The following is a 24,434-nucleotide window of genomic DNA, read 5'->3' as shown; positions in this document are numbered from 1 at the left end:
CAAACAAATAAAAATAAATCACTTACAAAATTTATTTTATCGAATCGAATAAATATTTAAAAGATCAAGTCGAGTGTGTGACACTCTATCCTTAAGACAGATTCCCCGTGCTACGGTGCTTACGGATAAATGGCGTCTATCTCCCAAGATACAATGATCTTCACAAATTGTAGTAGCACTCCAAACAATTTCTACGGTGAACCAAACCTGTATTCTATACTATCAAAGTATTCCCTAAAATAAATATGAAGAATTATACAAGAAATAGCATAATGGGAAGGAAACATAATATTTTCTAGATATTTTCAGATATTTTCGGATCCAAAGACTACTGGAAATAGCCTTTATTTATAGGCAAATAATCTGCCCGAACAAGTATGAGACCAACCTGAACAGGTGTAATTTTGAATTGAACAGATGCAGTTTGAATTCAAACAAATCTGAAGGCAGACTTGAATAGATAACTGCTGCTGGTTTAAATCTGTAACTGCTAGGCAGTTTTTGGCAATTTTATAACTGTAAAATAGTTTGAATCTATTAGGAATATCAGACTGAATGAGGTAAAATTTGGACAGAAAATTAAATTCAATTTTGGCACAAAATTGGAATTTAATTTCATTAAGAATTTCTGGAAAAAATTCAAATAAATTTTTTCCAAAAAAATAATATCAGAACCGACTCGACCTACAACTGCGCACGGCACGACACGGCTCGACCGGCCGCGGCAACGGGTGTGTGGTGGTTTGGGCTAAGGTTTACTTTGTCCATAACTCCTCCCTTCTACAAACTTGGGGTGCCCCTTGGGGCCCAACCTAAGTTAGTACACCAAGAGGTTATATACTCACAAAAGCTTTCTTATAGTTTCAATGTGGGACAACCCATTTCAAAGAAACCCACATTCACTTCTTTAATTGTCCATTTCACGAATCCGAAATCGACGTCAACTTCCCATTCACTCATAAATAGTTTTGACGAACTGCTTTCACCGTGTGACTTATCATGCGGCAAGGAATACGTCACCTCTTCGGACCCACCTCAAAAGACGTGTGGACCCCACTCAATTTTGGAATCAAAGTTGGCCCAAAATAAGCCTATAAAACCATTATTTCCAACAAGAAATTTAAGTACAAAAACCTTTGACCTTTCAATTACTACTCAACTCAAAATGACAGATTATATAGAGGGTTTAGCTCTTCAATATGATTTAAGACTTAGAGTTTGGGATTTGGAAAATTAGGATTTAAGATTTATGATTGTAGATTATAGAGAGTTTGGTAATTTAATTCTTTGTACGAAAAATGCTAGAGATTTGATAGAATTTTTGAATCTCTAGCATTCCTTAAACAAACCAAACAAGGCCTTAAAATTTCTATCAAAATTTCTACCAAATGTTTCATGTGGTGTAGGTCCCACATCCATATAAGACATTTGATAGAACTTTTGAATCTCTAGCATTCCTTTTCTTTGTACAATCAACATTTTAAGCCTCTCATTTGAAAAGGCTTCAATTCAAAAAAGGTTTTGAGTTAGAATTCAAAACAGTTTAGTGTCTTGGCAACTTTAACATAATCAATAATGTACAACTACTGAACAACCAAGGATCCGGTACATAGATTAATTTTTTTAGCATTAAATTTTTATAGACTTAGTTTTAGCTAATAAATTAAGAGTTAATTACCTAAAACACCTATTTACAAAGGGATTTTTATTGATAAGTCCAATTTAGAAGTGTTTTAACCCAAGAAGTTCATGAAGGAATTTTTTAACCCATTTAGTCCCATGTATGTATAGTTTTATTCCATAAAGTCCATTTTCTTGATTTACACTATTTTCTTGGACACTTATGCCCTTATATTTAATTTTGATACCCTTATAAATATTTTTTCAACGATTATCAATTTAATGATGTGAATATTTTTATTTTAAAATTCACAGTTGTAAGAATGTAAATTGGCCCGTGGGCGGCCCGAAATCCGCCTGCGAGCCAGGGCGAACCCGACCCATTGACAATGTGAATATTCACATTGACATGTTAAAATTCACATTAATAGGAGTGTAAAATTGGCCCCCGTCCCGTGGCGGCGCGAAACCCGCCCGCAGCCCATGGGCGGCCCGGGGCGGGCCCGGTCCAGCCCGTGGACAATGTGAATATTCACATTGACATGTTCACATTCACATTGATAAGAGTATAAAATTGGGCCGCGGCCCATGGGCGGCCAAAAGCCCGCCCCGGCCTGTTGACAATGTGAATATTCACATTGACATGTTAACATTCACATTGATAGGAGTGTAAAATTAGCCCGCGCCTCGTAACTGCCCGAAACCCGCCCACGGCCCGTGGGCAGGCCCGGCCTGGCCTGTTGACAATGTGAATGTTCACATTGACCTGTTAACATTCACATTGATAAAAGTATAAAACTAGACAGCAGCCCAGGGCGGGCCCAACTCGGCCCGGCCCGGCCCGTTGACAATGTGAATATTCATATTGACATGTTAACATTCACATTAATAGGAGTATAAAATTGGCCCCCGTCCCGTGGCGGCGCGAAACCCACCCGCGGTCCATGGGCAGCCTGGGGCGGGCCCGGTCCGGCCCGTTAACAATGTGAATATTCAAATTGACATGTTAACATTCACATTGATAAGAGTATAAAATTGGCCCGGGGCCCATGGATGGCCAAAAGCACGCCCGCTGCCCGGGGCGGGCCCGGCCCGGCCCGTTGACAATGTGAATATTCACATTGACATGTTAACATTCACATTGATAAGAGTGTAAAATTGGCCCGCAGCTCGTGGGCGGCCCGAAGCTCGACCGCAGCCCGAGGCGGGCTTGGCCCGACCCGTGACAATGTGAATATTCACATTGACATGTTAACATGCACATTGATAGGAGTGTAAAATTAGCCCGCGCCCCGTGGCTGCCTGAAACCCGTGGACGGCCCGGGGTGGGCCCGGCCTGGCCCGGCCTATTGACAATGTGAATATTCACATTGATATGTTAACATTCACATTGATAAGAGTGTACAATTGGCCCGTGACCCGTGGGCAGCCCGAAGCCCGGCCCCGGGCCGACACAGGCCCGGCCCATTGACAACGTGAATATTCACATTGACATGTTAACATTCACATTGATAAGAGTGTAGCATTAGCCCGTGCCCCGTGGCTGCCCGAAACACGCCCACGGCTCGTAGGCGGCCCGAGGCGGGCCCGGCCCGGCCTGTTGACAATGTGAATATTCACATTGATATGTTAACATTCACATTGATAAGAGTGTAAAATTGACTCGCGTCCCATAGGCGGCCCGAAACCCATGGGCGGCCCGGGGTAGCCCGGGTTTGGGTCCGGACCTACCTCGGGCCGTGGGCGAGCTTCGGGCAACGGACAAGTTTTACACTCCTATCATTGTTAATGTTAACATGTCAATGTGAATATTCACATTGTCAACGGGCTCGGCCTGGCCCGGCTCGGGCCCGGGCTGCCCACGAGTCACGGGCTAATTTTACACTCTTATCAATGTTAATGTTAATATGTCAATGTGAATATTCACATTATGAACGGGCCGCCCCGGGCCCGTCCCGGGCAGCGGGCTGGCTTCGGGCCGCCCACGGGCCGCAGGCCAATTTTACACTCCTATCAATGTGAATGTTAACTTGTCAATGTGAATATTCACATTATCAACGGGCCGGGTCGAGCCTATTTTTTTGGCTTGTGGGCCGGCCCGGCCCGACTCGAATTTTTCCGGGCACCCACAAGGATCGACATGAGCCGGGCCCCTACACGTTGACGATATAAACATTTATATTGATAGTGTGAACATTCACATTAAGGGTAATTTGGTAATTATATCACCCATAGAACTTATTGAAATATAAGAAAATAATGTGAACTAAATGGAACATAAGTAGATGAAAAGGGTATTTTGGTCTTCTTATCTCAAATTGGACCTAATGGAATAGTCAAAAAGAATATGAGTTGGATGGAATAAAGCTCTTACAAAATGGATTTATCAAAAAAGCTCCCATTTACAAATGTTATGATAGGTCAGGTCCTATTTAAGATTTTTTGAACCAATAAGTCCTATTTAGTAAAACTAAGAATATTATCAATTTTTTTCCAAATTTTAAAACTAAAAACATTATCAATTTTGCATATTAATGTTTCAGATAATTATTTCACTAACTGATGAAAAAAAACAGAACATGGGATTAAACGTTTTTGCCCTTCTACTTATTGGTTTGATTTAACTAGCCAATAAAACTGAAAATATTATCAGATTTTTCCAGTTTTAAAATTGAGAACATTACTAGTTTTTTCATTTCTAAAGTTTTTTTTGCTTTTGCTTTTGCTTTTGCTTTGTTTTGTTTTGTTTTGTTTTGTTTTGTTTTTTTTTTTTTTTCAGTTTTGCATATCAATGTTCCATCATCATACTCTTTTATAGACACAAAATTTTCAGTTTTGCACTAAAAAATAATTCAATTTTTTCAAATTTCTCAAAAAAAAAAAAAAAAAAAAATTGTACTTAATTTTTTTTTTTTAGTTTTTTCGATTTGGAAGTTGATATTTTATAGTTTGGAAAATCAAAATAAATGTCAAATCATTCTGTTCATTTATAAATAATCATAAATGATGAGTAATTATTATTTGAAGGGCAATTCTGACTATTAAAAATTTAATGAGAGTTGAAGGCTCAAAAAATTTTAATTAAGACTTAATAAAATATAAATTTATAAATTAAAACTTATATGTAAATATCTCGTCAATTAAATTTTTAGGGCCCTCAAAAAAAAGCCAGTGTGCCTAGTGTGCGCCCATCTTACTTTATTATGCTCTTCACTCATTGCCCTTGTGAGCATTTTAAAAATGTACTTATCTTTTAATTTTTCAAAAATTAATATAATAAAATGAAATGGTTATGATTATTAGATTAAATTAAAATTTTTTTATGAATTATATATACGAAAAGTCTTATAAAATCAATGGTTCAAATAATCGAAATAGAATGCGTGATGAGCTCCTCAGATCTTTCAAATTATAATAAGTTGGCATTTGAACTTGAGAAATAACCCAATTCATAATAATATTATGTGAACACAGGAGATAATACATTGAATAAGAATAGTAAAATTATAAAGATAAATTATACTCATCTCCCTTAAGATTTTAAAAAAATACAATTAGTCTCACACTTTTGACATTATTACATTAACCTCCCTTCTCGTATGGTAAAAAGAGAAGATGTCATTATTTTTTCATTCTTACAACTAATGAATTACTGATAAAATATAATTTAAGTGTATAAAATATAATTTAAATGTTATGTAAATTAAAATATTTGGAGAAATTAATATAATTATATTAAAAATATTAGTCTAATTATATTTTCTTCAACAGTCAAGGTGAGTGTAATTCACTCAAATTATAAGGGTAGGTATTATTGAGAGGAACGCATAATGTCTTGATTAGCAGGCCAAGCAAGAGTCAGCAACACGGGCATTGGAAAAGAGGTAAAAGTTTCATGATCAATATTAAGGGTAGGTATTATTGTGCGGAACGCATAATGTCTTGATTAGCAGGCCAAGCAAGAGTCAACAACACGGGCATTGGGAAAGAGGTAAAAGTTTCGATGTGGTTTGAGAATATATTATTTTAGTAATTTTTTATTTTTAAAAAAAAAATATAGAAAAATAGAGAGAATGATGTAATAATTTATAATATTTTTTTGACTAAAATATTAGTTCCCAAACAAGGTCTAAGTGCAATTTACTCCAATTATAAGGGTAGGCATTATTGAGAGAAAAGCATCAATGTCTTGATTAGAGTAAATTATAAATATATTTTTTAAGATTTGTTTAAAATATAGATTACTCTTTAAAGTTTAGAAAATTATAAACACTCCTCTGTCAAACTTTTTATTTAACAAAATTAAATGAAAAAATAAAATTCTTAATTGCTCTATTATACAATAATATAATTACTTAAATTATTAATTGAAATAAATTTCTGAAATCAATAAAAACTATTGATTGACTTGATAATTTATTAATAAAAGGGGTCATTTGTTATGAAATTATAAATTTCAAGAGACTAGGTATAATTTTCAAAATCATAAGAAATAAATTATATTTTAAGCAAATTTCAAAAAATATATTTATAATTTATCCTAAATTTGACAAGTAAACTTATCAATATGATCTAAAAGCTAGTAATCCACTTGATTCATTATATATCATATTAATATTTTATATTGGATCGATGTGAAATATAATATTTTTGTAGTTTATTTATTTATTATTATTTTTTTTTGGGAGCGTGTTGCGATTGATCTTATCATCATAGTCATGTGAACGGCAATCTATTGGGCTGTCAACATTGACAAAATTTTATATATAATATATCTTATTGGATTTGTTAATTTTCGGACTTAGAACTGAATCAATATATTGACAAAATTGAACAAACCCATAAAAAGAACTATGAAGGAGAAACAAAATTGATGCCTATTCCGCAAATTCATTGCATATAGGATGGCTAACCCATGAAAACAAAATTCATTTCTAAATCCATTCATATAATACTTTTCACAGCCACTATATACATTATAGTCTTTGTACCTCACAAATAAAATCAGGACTGTTTGTTTTCAGAGGTAGAATAGAAGAGATTGATAATAAGGAGATTAATAGTGAAGGGATTGTTAGTGAGAGGATTAGTAAAATTATATATTTGTTTTGATGATAGTTGTTAGTGTGGGAATTGTTAAATTATTTTTATATAAAATAATAAAACAGATAAAATTATGATTTTTACTTAACAAAAAATACAAAAACATTAAACATTAATGTAAAAAAAAAAAATGCCCAACAAGTAAAAAAAAAATAAAAATTCAGTTGACCGGTTGACTGTACGGACGTCTGGTAACACCCAATCCGAACAGACTATTTTGCTAATACCATCTCCCAGTTCGGACTACAAATCGGGGCCTCAAAGTCATGGGTGTAACATGACTATGGCTGCAACCGACAAGTTAATATAAAAAATAAATTTTTTTATTAATTTTTTTTGGGACGATCCAATCGCTGTTGAGTACATCAATGAGGTTTGGAATGACAGAGCTCCATTATTGCTTTCCTTTTGTATGTTGCGGTTGTGCTTGATTCTCGAAGAAAAATGACATACTTGCAATTTTGTTTTTCAATAATGTTTGGTGGAGATGTGGTGAAAGTGAAAGTGAAAGAAATGTTAGACAAAGTGAAAATTTGTTTAAGTCAATTATATGATTATTATGCCATGCTTGATTCAACAAATATGCATGCCTCCAATGTAAATGAAACAATAGATATAGTGATAGATGAAAATGACCCACACTCTATTGTGAACTCTCAATTTAACTCATTTTTTGAGGGGCAATTTTCTGGTAGTGGGAGTACGTCGGAATTGGACAAGTACTTGGGTGATATTGCGAAAGGGGGGAAGAATGCTCAATTTGATATCTTGGAGTGGTGGAAGGTCAATGCAACAAAGTATAAAGTATTATCACTTATAGCACGAGATGTGTTGGCAATGCCTATTTCCATTGTTGCTTCTATTAGAATTATGGTTATTCATAGGTTTATTTTGGGTCAACTTTGAACCCAAATTTAAGTGCGGCTCACATGTCTTTTGGGGTGGGTCCAAGAGGTGATGTGTTCCTTGCCTCATGGCAAGTCACACAGTGAAGACGCTTAGTCAAAACTATTTATGAGTGAATGGGAACTTAACATCGTTTTCGGGTTCATGGAAAGGGAAATTAAAGAGTCAAAATGTGGGTTACCTTAAAAAAGTTGTCTTATATTGAAACTTAAAGAGAACTTATGTGTGTATATAAGTTTTAGGTGGGAATACTTGGGTTGGGCCCCAAGGGACACCCCAAGTTTGTAGAAGAGAAGACTTATGGACAAAGTAGGCCTTGGTCCAGACCACCACACATGCGCGCACAAAGTCGTCCGTTAGACCGGCCCACGGAGCCGTGCCAGGCGAGGTTGTGGGATGGGTCGGTCCAAAAATTAATTTTTTCGACAAAATTTATTTGAATTTTTCTCAAAAATTCTTGTGGGAAAATTATTTTTTCTGAACGAAATTAATTAAAATTTTGTGCCAAATTTAAATTCAAATTTTGTGTACAAATAATGCCTCTTTTGGTTTTATTTTTCAACAGGTTCAAACTATTTTTTAACATTAAAACTGCCTAGCAGTTATGGACAGATTAAAACTGTTTTCTAGCAGATCTGTTCAATTTTGTATCATACCTGTTCAATTTAAAAACTTACCTGTTTAGCCTTTCTTAAGGGACACCATTTTGCCTATAAAAGCAGACCGGCTTCCAGCAATTGTTTCATTCTGAAAATCCTTTTTCTTGCTTTCTTTTGTACTCTCTTTGCATTATTCTACATACTAGTTTTTTAGAAAAAAATCAGAGAGTATAGAACACAGGTTCTAGTTCGCCGTACAGATTATTTGGAGTGCTATTACAATCTGTGAAGATCATTGTAACCTAGACACCATTTATCCATAAGTACAAAAGTGGGGCAAATCTGTCTTAAGGATAGAGTTGTTCGCCGTACAGATTGTTTGGAGTGCTACTATAATCGGTGAAAATCATTGTATCTTAGGAGATAGACGCCATTTATCCGTAAGCACCGAAGCGGGTGAATTTGTCTTAAGAACAGAGTGTCACCTACTCGACTTGATCTATTTTGTACTTATTCATTTCGGTAAATAAATTTTGTAAGTAATTTATATTTGTTTGTTTGATTTAGTTTCAAGTTATTTATTTTACACAGAAGATTGTTCCAACAATCTTAAGACAGATTCGAATTATTCTGTTTATACAGAATTTTTCGTTGTTTTCTTTTCTTTCTTTCTTTGTCTTACAGAAATTATTTTCTAGGGTTTTACAAAGTAATATTCTAGTTGAAAAATACAAATAGTAGTAATATACTATTTGACAAATAGTAGTAATATACTGTTTTCTTTGACAACTAGTAGTGATATACTGGTTATCATTAATAATTTCAGAATATTCATTTGTGAAGTTGATCAGAAATTAATTTTGGTTTTTAGAAATAATTTCTAGAGTTTTCATTAATTAAAATTCTATTTTCAGTATTTTAATTTTTGAAATGTTATAGAAATATTTTTTTTTGTGTGGAATTAATTTGTTTAAATAAATTTTATTTTCAAATTAATTGGAAATAAAAGATACAATTTTTGTTTCTTTTATTTTTACAGAATTAAATTCTGTGTTTATAGTTTAATTTTCGGTGTAGTATAACATTCTAATTATAATTTTATTTTATAATTTAGAATTCATGACTACTGAAACAAATGCTCAAACCAATGCTGCTCAAACCATTGCTCCAATCCCTTCTCCTATTGTGACTGTACCAGTCAATCACGGTAAAAACTAGAGAAATTATTAGGAATTGATTTTAAAAGATGGCAGCAGAAAATGCTGTTCTATCTTACTACTCTCAACCTAGCACGTTTTCTCCTTGAGAATGCTCCTACTGTGAAATAGAATGAAACCGACCGGCAAGTGGTTGATGCCTGCAAACATGCTGATTTCCTTTGCCGAAACTACATCTTGAACAGACTTAATAGCACATTGTACAACGTCTATAGCACTATCAAGACAACAAAGGAACTTTGGGAGTCCTTGGAGAAAAAATACAAAACAAAAAATGCTGGCTCGAAGAAATTCGTAGTAGGCAAATTTGTAGACTTTGTGATGGTTGATTCTAAGACTGTGATCAGCCAAGTTCAAGATCTCCAACTTATTGTGGGTGACATTCATGTAGAAGGCATGTCTCTCAGTGAATTCTTCCAAGTTGCTGCCTTAATTGAAAAATTACCATAAAGCTAGAAGTAATTCAAGAACTACCTCAAACACAAGCACAAAGAAATGACTTTAGGGGAATTGATTATGCGTTTGAGGATTGAGGAGGACAACCGCAATTTTGAAAAGCGGGCTGGTAAGCATCCAATGAAGTCTAAGGCAAATGTGATAGAACATTCTCCAAAAGCAAAGAAACGGACGTATTTTGGAGAAAATTCCGCACAAGGCTCTAAAGGAGGGAAAACTAAGAAGTTCAAGTTCAATGGCAAGTATTACATCTGTGACAAAGAAAGACATCAGGCCAAAGATTGTCGTAGCAAACGCAAAGACAAAGGAAGATCAAGTAAGAAGCCTGCTCAAGCCAATATAACCAAAGTTGACAAAATTTCTAATAGGATAGATGACATAAATCTTTCTGCAGTCGTTTGCGAGGCAAACATTGTCGGAAATCCTAAAGAATGGTGGGTGGACACTAGTGCTACTTGGCACATCTGTGTCAACAAAAAGATATTCATATCTTATTCTGTGGTGGACAACGACGAACAACTTTTTATGGGCAACTCCTCGACTTCTAAAGTTAAAGGATAAGGAAAGATTATTCTAAAGATGATATCTGGAAAGGAACTCACTCTTAACAATGTGCTGCATGTACCGAACATTCGCAAGAATCTAGTCTCCGGATCTTTGTTGAGTAAAAATGGGTTTAGGCAAGTGTTTGAGAGTGATAAATTTGTACTTACTAAGAATGAGATATATGTAGGAAAATGTTACATGTCTAATGGCCTTTTCAAAATAAATGTAATGACTGTTGTACCATCTGTTATTAATAATAATACATATTCTTCTTACTTGCTTGAGTTTTCAAATTTGTGGCATGGTAGACTAAGACATGTTAATTATGGATCTTTGCGTAAATTAATTAATATGGAATGTTTATCTAAATGTGACATTGATTTAAATCATAAATGTGAAATTTGTGTTGAGGCAAAATTAACCGAAACTTCTTTTCATGCAATTGAAATAAGTAGGAATTACTTGAATTAATTTATAGTGACATTTGTAATTTTAAATCAATTCAAACTAGAGGTGGAAAAAAATATTTTATCACTTTCATAGATGACTATACTAGATATAGTTATATTTATTTTATTTGAACCAATGATGAAATTTTAGAAACTTTCATTCAATATAAGAATGAAGTTAAAAATCAACTTGGTAAGAAAATTAAAAAACTTAGAAGTAATAGAGGTGGTGAATATGAATCACCCTTTGGTGAGTTTTGTAAAGAATATGGAATAATTCATCAAACCATCGCTCTTTTCTAATAGTGACATGAATAATTTACTAATAGTGACATGAATAATTTAGATCATTTTAAAAGTTGTAGAGATTGTATTTTATAAGAATCTTTATCATTATTGATATTTATCAGACGTTTTAGAAATTATATCGACCGCTTTGTCTATTAACAGATCTAAAGACAAATTTGAATGGACTTTAGAAACCTCAATGAGGGTATGAATTTACCATTAAGACTTATCTTCTTCCCCTCTTGATTTCCCTGTTTTTTTTTTCCCCTCACTTCGCCTTTTCTCTCTCATCTCATCATACATCCTCACCATGGCCACCTCTTTCCTGTCACACATCCGTCATAACTAAACCATACAAAACTCCATTACTACTGCCAAGAAAAAAAAAATACCATTAAAATATATCCTCTCACATCTTTAAGATAAGAAGGAATGATTTTTAAAAGGGAGATTATGTTTTCAGAAGTTGTCTATCAAAAATTATAGGGAGCATTAGATGCAGATAGAAGGAAAAAAAATTACCAACCTATAAAAGAATGTGTAGTGATATTTATACTTCACAATTTTCATTTATACCCTATCACATAGACACTAACATTCCATATCCTTGTAATTTTTTTCTCTTTCTCCTACAATTTCTCAAAATCATAACACTGACTATTAATGTTGCATTTATATTATAAAAAAGCCAGAACCTTTAGCTCTTCCAACCATGTAGTTCCATGTAATTGATGACCACCAATTAATTACCTTAAATATTACAGCAAAATGGCAATTGATTGGAAGTTGTTTTCTTTTCAGAATTTAAAAATATTTAACAAATCTCAAATTTAAATCTCTTAAAAAGCCATAATTCCCATTTTTCAGCATCCATCACCCACCCATTTGTCAACCACCATGCCCGCAACCAGTTGGGAATTTCATCAAACAGCTGGAACTCAACAATATCAGGTGTTATTGAAGGAATGAGTGGTGATAAGTGGAGGAGAAAGAAGAGGAGAGTTGGACCCATTTGCAGAAAGTTGGGGTTGGACCCATTTTCACAGAGTTTGGAAAGACAGAGAGATGGGAAAGATGGAAAAATTGGTTTGATAATCTTAAGGGCATAATTGGCATTACAAAAAATATTGTTGTTGACGTCATTTTAGTCTGTTAAGTTAACTAACGGTAGATTAAACGAAGGAGTAATATGTAATGCAATTGTTTACTCAGGGAGGAGAATGTAATTTTAAAAATTGAGGAAGAAATATGTATCAAGATCAAACTCGAAGAGGAGTCATTGTAATTTACCCTTAAAATTATAGCCACATATTTTCTTACAACATTTTTTTTATCGTTGATCCTGTTCATTTTCATTGTTGGTATGCGATATGATATGCTCGCGTTATTTGAGAAGCTAATTATTTTAATTGGTTATTTAATTTTTTTAATTATTTTAGTCTGATTAAAAAAATTATGTATTTTTTTTTTATCATTTATTCTATTCATTTTCAATGTTGGTATGTGATATAATATGCTCGCGTTATTTGGGAAGCTAATTATTTTAATTGGTTATTTAGTTTTTTTTTTAATTATTTTAATTTGGTTAAAAAAATTGTATTTAAAATTTAATTTTTTTTAATAGTTGATTTGATAGTTATAAGGGAAAAATAAAATAATTATAAATTGAATGTGACATTTTATCTTATTAATTATTTTAACTTATTTTATTTTTTTTCGTGGTCTATTTTAATTCAAATCTCTCCCCAAATAAAGCTACTGTAAAAAAAAAAAAAAAAAAAAACAAATGTGTGGTTGTAGATTTAGAGGTAGTTTGGAAACAATTTCTTCTAAGTAATTCTTTGATTTTTTTTATTAAAAATGGACCCCCCATTGTTCATCACCACTCCACCTTGCCTATATAATAAGGTGTTGAACATAGTGGAAAATACAGCCTCTCTCCTATTTTTCTCTCTTTCACTATCTTCCTCTTCGCCATATATTTATCACTAACCATAAGTAATAATGGCTGATAAGAAGGTGGTTTTGTTAGATGTCTTGCCTAGTTTGTTTGGGATGAGGGTGAGAATAGCACTGGCTGAGAAGGGTATTGAATATGAATACAAGGAAGAGGACTTGAAGAACAAGAGCTCACTGCTTCTTGAGATGAACCCAATTCACAAGAAAATCCCAGTTTTGATTCACAACCGAAAACCGGTTTGTGAGTCCCTCATCATTGTCGAGTACATTGATGAGGTCTGGAATGAGACAGCTCCATTGTTGCCCTCTGATCCTTACCAGAAAGCTCAAGCTAGGTTCTGGGCTGACTATGTTGACAAAAAGGTTGCTTGTTTTGTGGTGTTACTGCTTAATGTGTTTTTACTTTTTCAATTTGGTACTGTTTCATAAAAATAGAAATAAAATATTTTAGTAAAATAAAAAAAAGGTGATTGCCAGTTAGATACGGTGGCTGAAACAACAATGATAGAGACCTCACAAAATGCAACACTCATAACTTAAAATAATCTGAACCATTTATGTCACTGTTAGACACAATTTTCAAAAAAAATTCAAACACATCAATGGTCAATACATCAGTGGGGGGTCATGGGGGTCCTCTTTTGTAGGGGTCTCAAACATTTTCCGTGGTTGAAATTAGCCTCTTTTGGCAAAGAGGTTAAAAGTATTTTTTTTTAGTTTTATGGTTTTTTTTTTAAATTTTAAATTTATATCATTTCTTTATTTTTTTGCACAATTTTTTTTAAAAAAAAAATCATAAAAAAGTCAAAAAAATTAAATTTTAACCTACTTCTAGAGGGTGGATAGTTGGTGGTGGTTAGATGTGATTGTCGATCTGGAATTGGTGACCAGAGGAGGTCGACAATAGTGGTGGTAGGAGGAGGTTTTTGATAACGATGGCTGAAGATGGTGGGTGGCTGGGAGTAAGTGATGGAGGGAGGGAAAGAAAGAAGAATGAATGAAAATTTGTATTTGAAACAAATAAAAATAATTTTTTTTGTTACAATAGTTTAGTAAATTTTATAAATTTTTTGTTTAATTTTTTGTAACAAAAAAATCACTTAAATAAAATTTTCTATAATTTTAAATTTTGTTTTATAAATATAAAAAGATTACAAATGTAAATGTTACTCAATGGCCTCTAGTATTATGTTGATATAAATTTGGAATAATTAGTGAAATTTTGAAAAAATGATTATATATTGATAAAAAAAATATAATTATAATTATTAATATTTATAATTTTTTTTACTGATTTATAATTATTTTTTCAACACTCTAACTTTCCCTATAAATTTCTCCTGAGTCAAATCTATATATTGTTGGGATTTAGACCTGAATCTCTAGTTTGAGTTTTTATTTTATATTTTTTTATGTATATTTATTTTTTCTCGTGAATAGCTTGGTTGCTTGAAAATAAAATCAAAGCTCACCGTCTCTATAAATTTTGATTTTTAGTTTTTTTTTTTATAATATTTTAATTTTTTAACATATACAAACTAAATAAATGAATTGTAATATTATATTTAAAATTTTATATTTTAATTTTTTGAGCATTATAAACTAAGGACATCTTTGATTAGTAGAATTATACCATAGGATTGAAATTATTAATTCATAAACTCACAATCCCATGTTTGATTGTAAATTTTATTAACCAGATTACATGTACAACGGAATTCAATATGACAAAATTGGTGAGTTTTTTTATATTGTGAGGGACTGGGATCATAATTTTAAATTTAAAAAAAAATGAATTCAAAATAAATGATTATCTCACTAATTTAATTAGATAACTAAGCATACACTAATTCATAGAATTATCAATCTTTCAATGTTAATCCTGTTAATCAAGGCGAAGTGACTAATAAAACAGGTTTCGTAATAAATATTAGGCAAAGAGATATTTGATGTGGATTTCCATGAGTCCCGTTTCGATAATTTAAACTGTTTATTTTGTTTAACACTTCGTGTATTTCATCCCCTCCCAAAAAAAAAAAAAAAAAATTGAGTCGATATGATAATCGTAACCTATTCAATTTATTACATTTGTTACAAAAAAAGAAGAAGAAGAAGATAACAATTATATTTTAATAAATAAATCATTTATTTTTTGATGATAAACGCGATAAATTAAATATGTTACGATTATCGAATTAATCTAATTTTGTGTTGTTAAAATATACGAAATGTTCAACTTAATAAACGGTTTGAATCATTAAAATCGGAAAATAGCAACACTTACCCATTTTCTTGGTTTATTCCCAATCAAACGCAATCAAACAAGCACAATCTATCCGTAATTGAATGGTGTCACATTAATACACTAAAAAGAGGGGTCCAACCTAATTAACCTATTACAAAATATCTTAGATGCTACAATTATTAACATATGAAATGCAGGTGTATGCTTTTGGGAGGAAGATACTAGATTCAAATGTAGAAGAAGAGAAAGAGGAAGGCAAAAAGGGATTCATAGAATGTCTCAAGGTATTAGAGGGAGAGCTTGGTGATAAGCCATACTTTGGAGGTGAAACCTTTGGCTTTGTAGACATTGCTGTTGTCACCTTATACTGCTGGTCCTATGAGACCCTTGGCAACTTCAGTCTAGAGGTAGAGTGCCCCAAGCTATTTTCATGGGGCAAGAGGTGCATTGAGAAAAATGAAAGTGTTTCCAAGACTCTTCCTCACCAACACAAGATCTATGACTTTGTTTTGGGTTTGAACAAGAAGCCAAAAGCAAGAACGTGAGCTTGTTAATATTATCATATCGGTTAAATAAAATAAGTTGGATCTAGGACCCCCGGTTTGTTTCAAGGCACTTTTCTATTACAATGGATTTCTTTGGTCTGACCTCATATGGTGGAGAGGGGTCTTAGAATAAGGTACTGTGAGATCCGAATAGAGAATTTCCTACTTACTTCCGGTTATACTTTGTGTGTAATTTTTTTTTTCTTTTTTTTTTTCTTTGTTTGTTTGTTTGTTTTTTTTTTTTTCATTCTCTTGTCTATGGTTGTTTGTGTTTGTGTTTGTGTTTGTTGTCTCTTTAATTGTAATAAAGAAACACTTCCTTGTGTTTGTGGCATGTTAGGGATAAATATGACAAAAAAAAGGGCTTGTATGTTGGAAATGCTATTGTCTTGTTTTTGTCCTAATGAATTTTCCAATTGCAAAATGTGGTGTGAATTTCAAGACACGAATGTGTGATTGAGAGTTTATTGAGAAGGTTTGAGAAAGAGATTTAAGTATAGAAATCTTTGACTTTCAATTAATACTCAACTCAAAATGACAGATTATACAAAGAGTTTGGCTCTTCAATATGATTTAGGATTTAGAATTTAGGATTTGAAAATTTAGGATTTAGGATTTAAGATGGTAGATTGCAGAGTGTTTGGCAATTTAATTCTTTGTACAATCAACATTTTACGCCTCTCATTTCAAATGCCTTCAATTCAAAAGAGGTTTTGAGCTAGAATTCAAAACAGTTTAGTGTCTTGGCAACTTTAACATAATCAATAATATGAATAAGTACTGAACAACTAAGAATCTGGTAAATAGATTAATTTTTTAGTATTAAATTTTTATAGACTCATTTTTTGCTAATAAATTATTTTTTTAGCACCCTCAAAAGAAGCCTTAGACTAATAAGCCAGCGTGCCTAGTGTGCGCCAATCTCACTTTATTAGGCTCTTCACTCATTGCTCTCGTGAGTACTTCAAAAATATATTTGTTCCCTAATTTTTCATAATTAAATATAATTAAATGAAAAGATTATGATTATCAGATCAATTTAATTTTTTTTCCCTATATTATACATACGAAGGGCCTTATAAAATAAACGGTTCAGATTATCGAAATAGGACTCGTGATGATGGGTTCCTCAAATCCCTCAAATTATCCTAAGTTGAGATTTGAACTTGAGAAATAGCCCAGTCCATAATAATATTATGTGAACACATGTGATAGTATATTATAAGAGTAAATTACATTCACTTCTCATGAAATTAAAAAAAAAAAAATACTATATTTCACACTTCTAACATTATTACATTAACCTCACTTCTCGTATGGTAAAAAGAGATGATAATATTATTTTTTCATTCATACAACTAATAAATTATTGATAAAAAAATAACTTAAGTATTATATAAATTAAAATATGGGCAAAACACCAATAAATTCCAAATTTTAATATGTTAAATCATTTGGTCCTGGCTTTTATTTTGTAGACTAATAAATCTTATTTGAATGTTAAAAGCTCACTATAGGCCTTTTTTAGATTTCCTTCCTTTCCGAACATCAACAACATTAACTACACCAACAACATCATCAAACATCAACTACATCATCAAATATCATCAAACATCAACTACATCATCAAACATCATCAACATCATAAAACATCATCAACATTGATCAAACATCAATTACATCATCAAACATCAACTACATCAGCAACATCATAAAACATCATAAATAACACCAACATCATAAAACATCATCAACATCATCAAACATCAACTACAACATCACCAACATCACCAACATTGTGAACATCATCAAACATCAACTACATCTTCAACCTCATCAAACATCATTAACATCACCATCATAAAACATCATCAACATCATCAAACATCAACTACATCATCATATATCATCATCACCAACATTGTGAACATCATCAAACATCGACTACATCTTCAACTTTATCAAACATCATCATACACCAATATGGAATACAATATATTGATGTTTATACAATATAACAAACAAAGATACCATACCAAATATAAAAAGGACTAAATGGTTTACAAAAAACCACTCATGACTAGATTGAGCAACATTTTTCAATATGGGATTTATGAGTAATTTTTTCTTAAAATATTAAGAGAAATTAATATAATTATGTTAAAAATGTAAATCTAATTATATTTTTTGAAAAACAGTGAAGTGAGTGTAATTTACTCAAATTATAAGGGTAGGCATTATTGAGAGGAAAGCATCAATGTCTTGAATCTTGATTAGCAGGCCAAGAAAGAGTCAACAACACATGCATTGGAAAAGAGGTAAAGTTTCATGATCAATAACCTTGTAATATGAAAAATGTTATGAACTAAGACTTATCTATATATAATTTGTTAAGAATGTGTTTGTATAGTGAAAACTAAATTTATAAAGTGTGGATTCTATAAATAAAATAAAATTTAACCATTAATTCATTTTTTTGAATAAATTATAAATTCATAAGTTTGAATTTATAGTCTTATTGTTGTAATATTTTATTTCACAATTTATAGATGAATTTAAATTTAAAGAAGACCTTGTTACACCAGTTCCCGAAGTCGTTCAAATGTCCATTAGTTTTGATTTTTGGGGCATAGTTTGGATGAATTTTCCATTTGACAAAAGTCTCGAGACAAGTAAATTAATGACACCCCTGGAAAATGATAGATCGCTACTTTCATGGGAAAAAAATAAAAGAATATATATATATATATATATGTAATTTAGAATAAATTATAAATACACCTCTTAAGATTTGTTTAAAATATGAATTATTCTTCATAGTTTAGAAAATTACAAATATCCCTTTGTCAAATTTTTTATTTAACAAAATTAATTGAAAAAATAAAATTCTTAACTACTTTCCTATATAATAATATAATTACATGAATTATTAATTGAAATAAATTTCTAACATTATTAAAAACTGTTAATTAACTTGATAATTTATTAATAAAAAGAATTATTTGTTATGAAATAGAAATTTTAAGAAACGAGATATAATTTTCAAAATCATAAAAGATAAATAATATTTTAAGTAAATATGAAAAAGTGTATTTATAATTTATCCTAAATTTTACAAGTAAATTTATCAATATGGTCTAAAAGCTAGTAATCCACTTGATTCGTAGATCAGATCGTTATCATTATAATCATGTTAATGACAATCTATTGGGCTGTCAACATTAATAAAATCTTATATAATCAACCATATTACAAATTCACCCTTATCAATTCAAAATTTATACAAAACAAAAAATTAGTGGCTCAGATTTAATTCATATATAGACCACACATTTTATTAATTCAATTTTCACCACACAAATGTAATGAGTAAATTCTGAGTCGGTAAGGATGGGTTCTAACATTTTTCTTTATATAATATTATCTTATTGGGTTTTGTTAATTTTCGGTTATAGAACTGAACCAATATATTGACAAAATTGAACCAGCCCATGAAAAGAACTATGAACGAGAAATAAAATTCTTGTTTATTCCACAAATTCGTTGAATATAGTACGGATAACCCATAAAAATTCATTACTAAATCCGTTCATATAATACTTTTCACACCCACTGTATACATTATGGCCCTATTTGGTAGAACTTATTTCCACCTTATTTCAGTTTTTAGCTTAATTTAAGCTATTTTGATGTGTTTGGTTCAGCTTAACAATACAGCTTATAGCTTTTTGTAAGTCAAAAATCAACTTATTCTTTGAGTGGGAGAGGATAAACTAATTTATAAGTCAAAAATCAGTTTATGTTCACAGTTATAAGCTATAAGCTGTTAAGTTATAAGGTATAATCATTTTTTCACAGGTCTACCAAACGGGGCCTATATTCAGTATCCCCTTCAACGTCGTGGGTGTGACATGACTATGGCTGCAAACAGACAAGCTAATATAAAAATATAAATTTTTTATTAATTTTTTTTTGGGACGAACCGATTGCTGTTGAGTACATCGATGAGGTCTGGAATGACAGAGCTCCATTGTTGCCCTCTGATCCTTACCAGAAAGCTCAAGCTAGGTTCTGGGCACTATTTGGGCCAGTGGTGTTTACATGGGTCTCGTTTCGATAATGTAAACGATTGATTTTATCAGACATTTTGTGTATTTCATTTACACATGAAAACAATTAAATTAATCTGATAATTGTAACATATTCAATTTGTTGTATTTATTACCAAAAAAAAAAAGACGGATAACAATCACTATGTTTGGTTGTTTTCAAACTCAATTTTTTTAAAAATTTATAGTTTTTGTTTGGTTATTTCGAAAATTGAGTTCACTCTTCAAAATGATATCTTGATGATGGTTTTAAGGAGAGAGACAATTTTGAAAAAAAAAAAAAAATTATCACATGAAAAAGTACTCTCATCTTATATGTGTGTGTATATATATATGTACATGCTGTATATGTATGAAAACATAATTTGGTATGTAACCATTTATGGGGTATATATCCTACCATTAAATGTGTATTTTATCATAAAATTTTCACTTATTTCAACTATAGAAAACGTAATTTTTTTTTCCAAATTGGCATTAAATTTTTTTTTTCAAAGAATTAAATTTTCATAAATGTTGTGCAACAAAAGTTTGTAAATTGTAAATTTAAATATAAAATTATGATTTTGTAAATAAAATTAAACATAAATTTACAATTTTTTTTAAATGCCAATTGTAAAAAAATTACGTTTTCTGAAAATTACGCTTTCTGGAAATTTGTAAATAAATTTACGTTTTCCGAAAATTTGTAAATAAATTTCAAAAAATTATGATTTTTTTATTGTGAATTTGTAAATAAATTTTCTGCATAACATTTATAAAAATTTAATTCTATGAAAGAAATTTTTTAATGCCAATTTGGAAAAAAAATTTATGTTTTTTGTGGTTGAAATGAGTAGAAATTTTATGATAAAATCACATAGTTAATGGTAAGATATGTACCCATAAATTGGTACATACCAAATTATGTTTTTATATATATATATATATATATCTAAGATGAGAGTATTTTTTGATGTCGCAATTTTTTTAAAAAAAATTCTCTCCTTAAATTGAAGGGAAACTTGAAATTACAATGACGCATTTTTTTGAAAACCAAACAAAGATTTTTTTTCAAAATAGAGTTTTCAAATCACTTTTTTGAAAAAAAATTCAAAAAAATGGAACCAAACATAGTGAATTGTATTTTTAAAAATAAATAATTTATTTTTTGGTGACAAACGCAATAAATTGAATATGTTACGATTATCCGATCGATCTAATTTTGTGTGAATGAAATATACGAAGTGCTCGATTGAATGAACAGTTCAAATTATCAAGACAGGAGTGCAGCACAGAATCCACTTCTTTTGTAGAACAACATTTACCACTTTTCTTGATTTATGATTTTGGGAGGAAGATACTATTTTCAAATGGAGAAGAAGAGAGGGAGGCAGCCAAGAAGGGATTCATAGAATGTCTCAGGTGTTGGAGGGAAAGCTTGGTGACAAGCCATACTTTGGAGGTGAAACCTTTGGCTTTGTAGACATTGCTTTTGTCACCTTTTGCTGCTGGTTTTACTCTTGTGAGATCTTTGCCAACTTCAGTGTAGAACCAGAGTGCCTCAAGCTCATTGCATGGGCCAAGAGGTGCATTGACAAAAATAAGTGTTTCCAAGTCTCTTCCTCACCAACACAAGGTCTATGATTTTGTTCTAGATTTGAGCAAGAAGTTAAAAGAATGAGCATGTTAATACCACCGTATCGGCTTAAAAGAAGTTGGATTTAAGATCTCCAGTTTGTTCTGAGGCACCTTCCTATCATAATGGTCCAATGGATCTCTTTAGTCTAATCTCATATGATGGAGAGTTAGGAGCCTCAGAATAGGGTATTGGAAAATCGGGACGGAAAATTCCATACTTATGGTTGTGTGTAATTTTTCCTTTTTTTTTGGGTTATGATTGTTTGTGTTTGTTTTTCACTACAAGAAAAGTGGGCTTAAAAGACGGAATTTTTTGCGATGGCACATTTTTTTGCGACAGCACAACTTGCCGTCGCAAAAAATGTGACTTTTTGCGACAGCACAACTTGCTGTTGCGAAAAATCGAGTATTTGCGATGGCAGAAAATGCTATCGCAAAAAAGAAGATTATTTGCAACAGCAGAAATTGTTGTCGTAAGAAAAAAAAAAGAGAGCATTTGCGACGGCAAATATTGCTGTCGCAAAAAAATAGAGTTTTTGCGACGGCACCAGCTGTAGTCGCAAAAAAAAAAAAAAAAAGAGTTTTTGCGACTGTAATAAGTATCGTTGCAAAAAAAAAAAAAAAAAAAAAATATATATATATATATTGTGGCTTTGAGACAGCTTCATATATATATAGTCACAAAATGGTTTAAATAAATGCAACGGTATTTTTCTGTCACAAAAAAAAATAATAAATAAATAAAATGATGTCGTCTTACTCTTTTGATATAACATTTCTCTTTTCACCCATTTTTCATCTTCCTGTCTCTCTGTCTCTGTCTCTCTTCTATTTCTCTCTCTCACTCATCACTCTTCTCTGTCTGTCTCTCTTTTTCTCTCTGTGTCTCTGTCTCTTTTCTCTTTCTCTCTCTCACTTATCACTCTTCTCTGTCTGTCTATCTGTCTGTCTGTCTGTCTCTCTTTCTCTTTGTGTCTCTCGCTCATCTCTCTTCTCTCTCTGTTTGTCTCGTTCATCTCTCTTCTCTTTATCTTTCTTGTTCTTTCGCTCATCTCTCTCTCGTTTATCTCTTTTTGCCCTTTCTCTTTCTCTTTTTCTCTCTCTCTCTCTGCCTATCTCTCGCGCATCTTTTGTTTCTCTCTTTTTTTTTTGTCTCTCTCTCTCATTCATCACTCTTCTATCTCTCTTTCTCTCTCTGTCTACCTGTCTGTTTGTCTGTCTGTCTGTCTCTCTCCTTCACTATGTTCGCCTTGCTCACTTTTTCCCCCCTCTTCTTTATTTACTGAGCTCCCTCTCGATTTATCGATCCACCACAAGAAAATGCACTTTTAGCGACCACTTTGTCTCTCTCTCGCTCATTACTCTGTCTCTTTATCTCTCTTTTCTATCTGTCTCTCACTCATCTCTCTCTCTCACCACCCATCTTCTCTTCCACCTTTCCCACTACTGCAAATGTCATTCCACTACCACCAATGCTATCACTGTTGCTACTCCACCTCTACAACTACCATTATTACCACCATCGCCACCACTCCACTACCACCACCACTACTACTGCCACTACTACTACCATTACCTCTCCTCTACCACCGCCACTCCATCTCCTCTACTACTACCACAACTTCACTACTAATCTCCTTCGCCATCACTACCACTACCACCATCACCTCTTATCCACCACCTTCTCCACTATTGTGCTCTCTCTCCTCTACCATAAAAAATTAGTTCCTGATTTATAGTAACAAAAAAAAAAAAAAATCATTGATCACAAAAAATTAACTTTATTTTAATAGAAAATATTTTTCGTTAAAATAAAAATGAAACAAATAAATTTTTAATAAAAAATGAAAAATAAAAAAAAATGAAAAATAAAAAAAAATCGTTAACTAAAAAAAATGAAAAATAAAAAAATAAATTCTTTAACTTAAAAAAAAAAAAACTTCTTTTTGTTTTCCCGCAATTTTTATCTCAATTCCCCCATTCATTTCCCCTCTTTTGTTTCTCACGATCTCCCCAATCCCTAACCTAACACTTCCTCTTACTCTCTTTTACTCTCCTCTCTCTTTATCTCTTCCGCCTACGTCGTCGCCTCTGGTGCCTTCATTGGCGACCACCACTGCCGTCGCCACACCTTCTCCCTCACCACCCTCTCTCTCTTCTTCTATTGTCTTCACCGATCTTCACCGGTTGTCTACTTCGTCTTCTCCACTCTCGTCCTCGGTTCCAAAACCCTAACCCTACCTTCGATCTTCTCAATCCCTCTACAACGCCAATGAAGATGGCGAGGGATGAGGGTGAGTAGGGGTATAATGGGAGAGGGAAATGCTGTTTTGCCCATTATTCAGGGTCGCGATGTCATTGTTCAGGCTCAGTCTGGTACCGGAAAGTCCTCAATAATTGCTCTCACTGTTTGCCAGATGGTCGATACTTCATCGAGAGAGTACGTTTTTCTTCTTCAAAACCCTAATTTGCTTTTCCCTATTTGTTTCTATGTTTAGGATTTAACTGTTTTTTCTCTCTTTGGGTATATATGAATTTTTGGCCACTTTTGGAGGCAAAAAGCTACTTTTGTTTTCAAACTACACTAATTTGTGCAGAAAATCATGGGCGAGAGACAGAGAGGGAGAGAGTTGTGGTAATTTTACTGTTTGATCCTTAGGCAAGATAAATATTTGGGAAAAATATAGTATTTTGTGGGGTTTTTTGGGAATCAACATTGTGTGATGACTTATGTGCTTTGTGTAGACACCCCATTTTTGACCGCCTTTAAGA

General features: G+C 32.2%; 1 protein-coding gene across 1 annotated transcript; it reads left to right on the top strand.

Moving 5' to 3' along the window:
• The first annotated feature begins 13,015 nt into the window (after positions 1-13,015).
• LOC114316601 (putative glutathione S-transferase) lies at positions 13,016-16,312 on the top strand. The gene is made up of 2 exons (XM_028263297.2): positions 13,016-13,506; positions 15,586-16,312. Exons 1-2 carry the CDS (start codon positions 13,189-13,191, stop codon positions 15,931-15,933), a joined length of 666 nt encoding a protein of 221 aa, XP_028119098.2. The 5' UTR covers positions 13,016-13,188; the 3' UTR covers positions 15,934-16,312.
• The last annotated feature ends 8,122 nt before the right edge of the window (positions 16,313-24,434 follow it).

This window comes from Camellia sinensis, chromosome 7, assembly GCF_055761805.1.
Source record: "Camellia sinensis isolate YWXY chromosome 7, ASM5576180v1, whole genome shotgun sequence".
NCBI lineage: Eukaryota > Viridiplantae > Streptophyta > Magnoliopsida > Ericales > Theaceae > Camellia > Camellia sinensis.
Note: the sequence above shows the minus strand (reverse complement) of the source record. Positions and strands in the feature narration are given on the sequence as shown.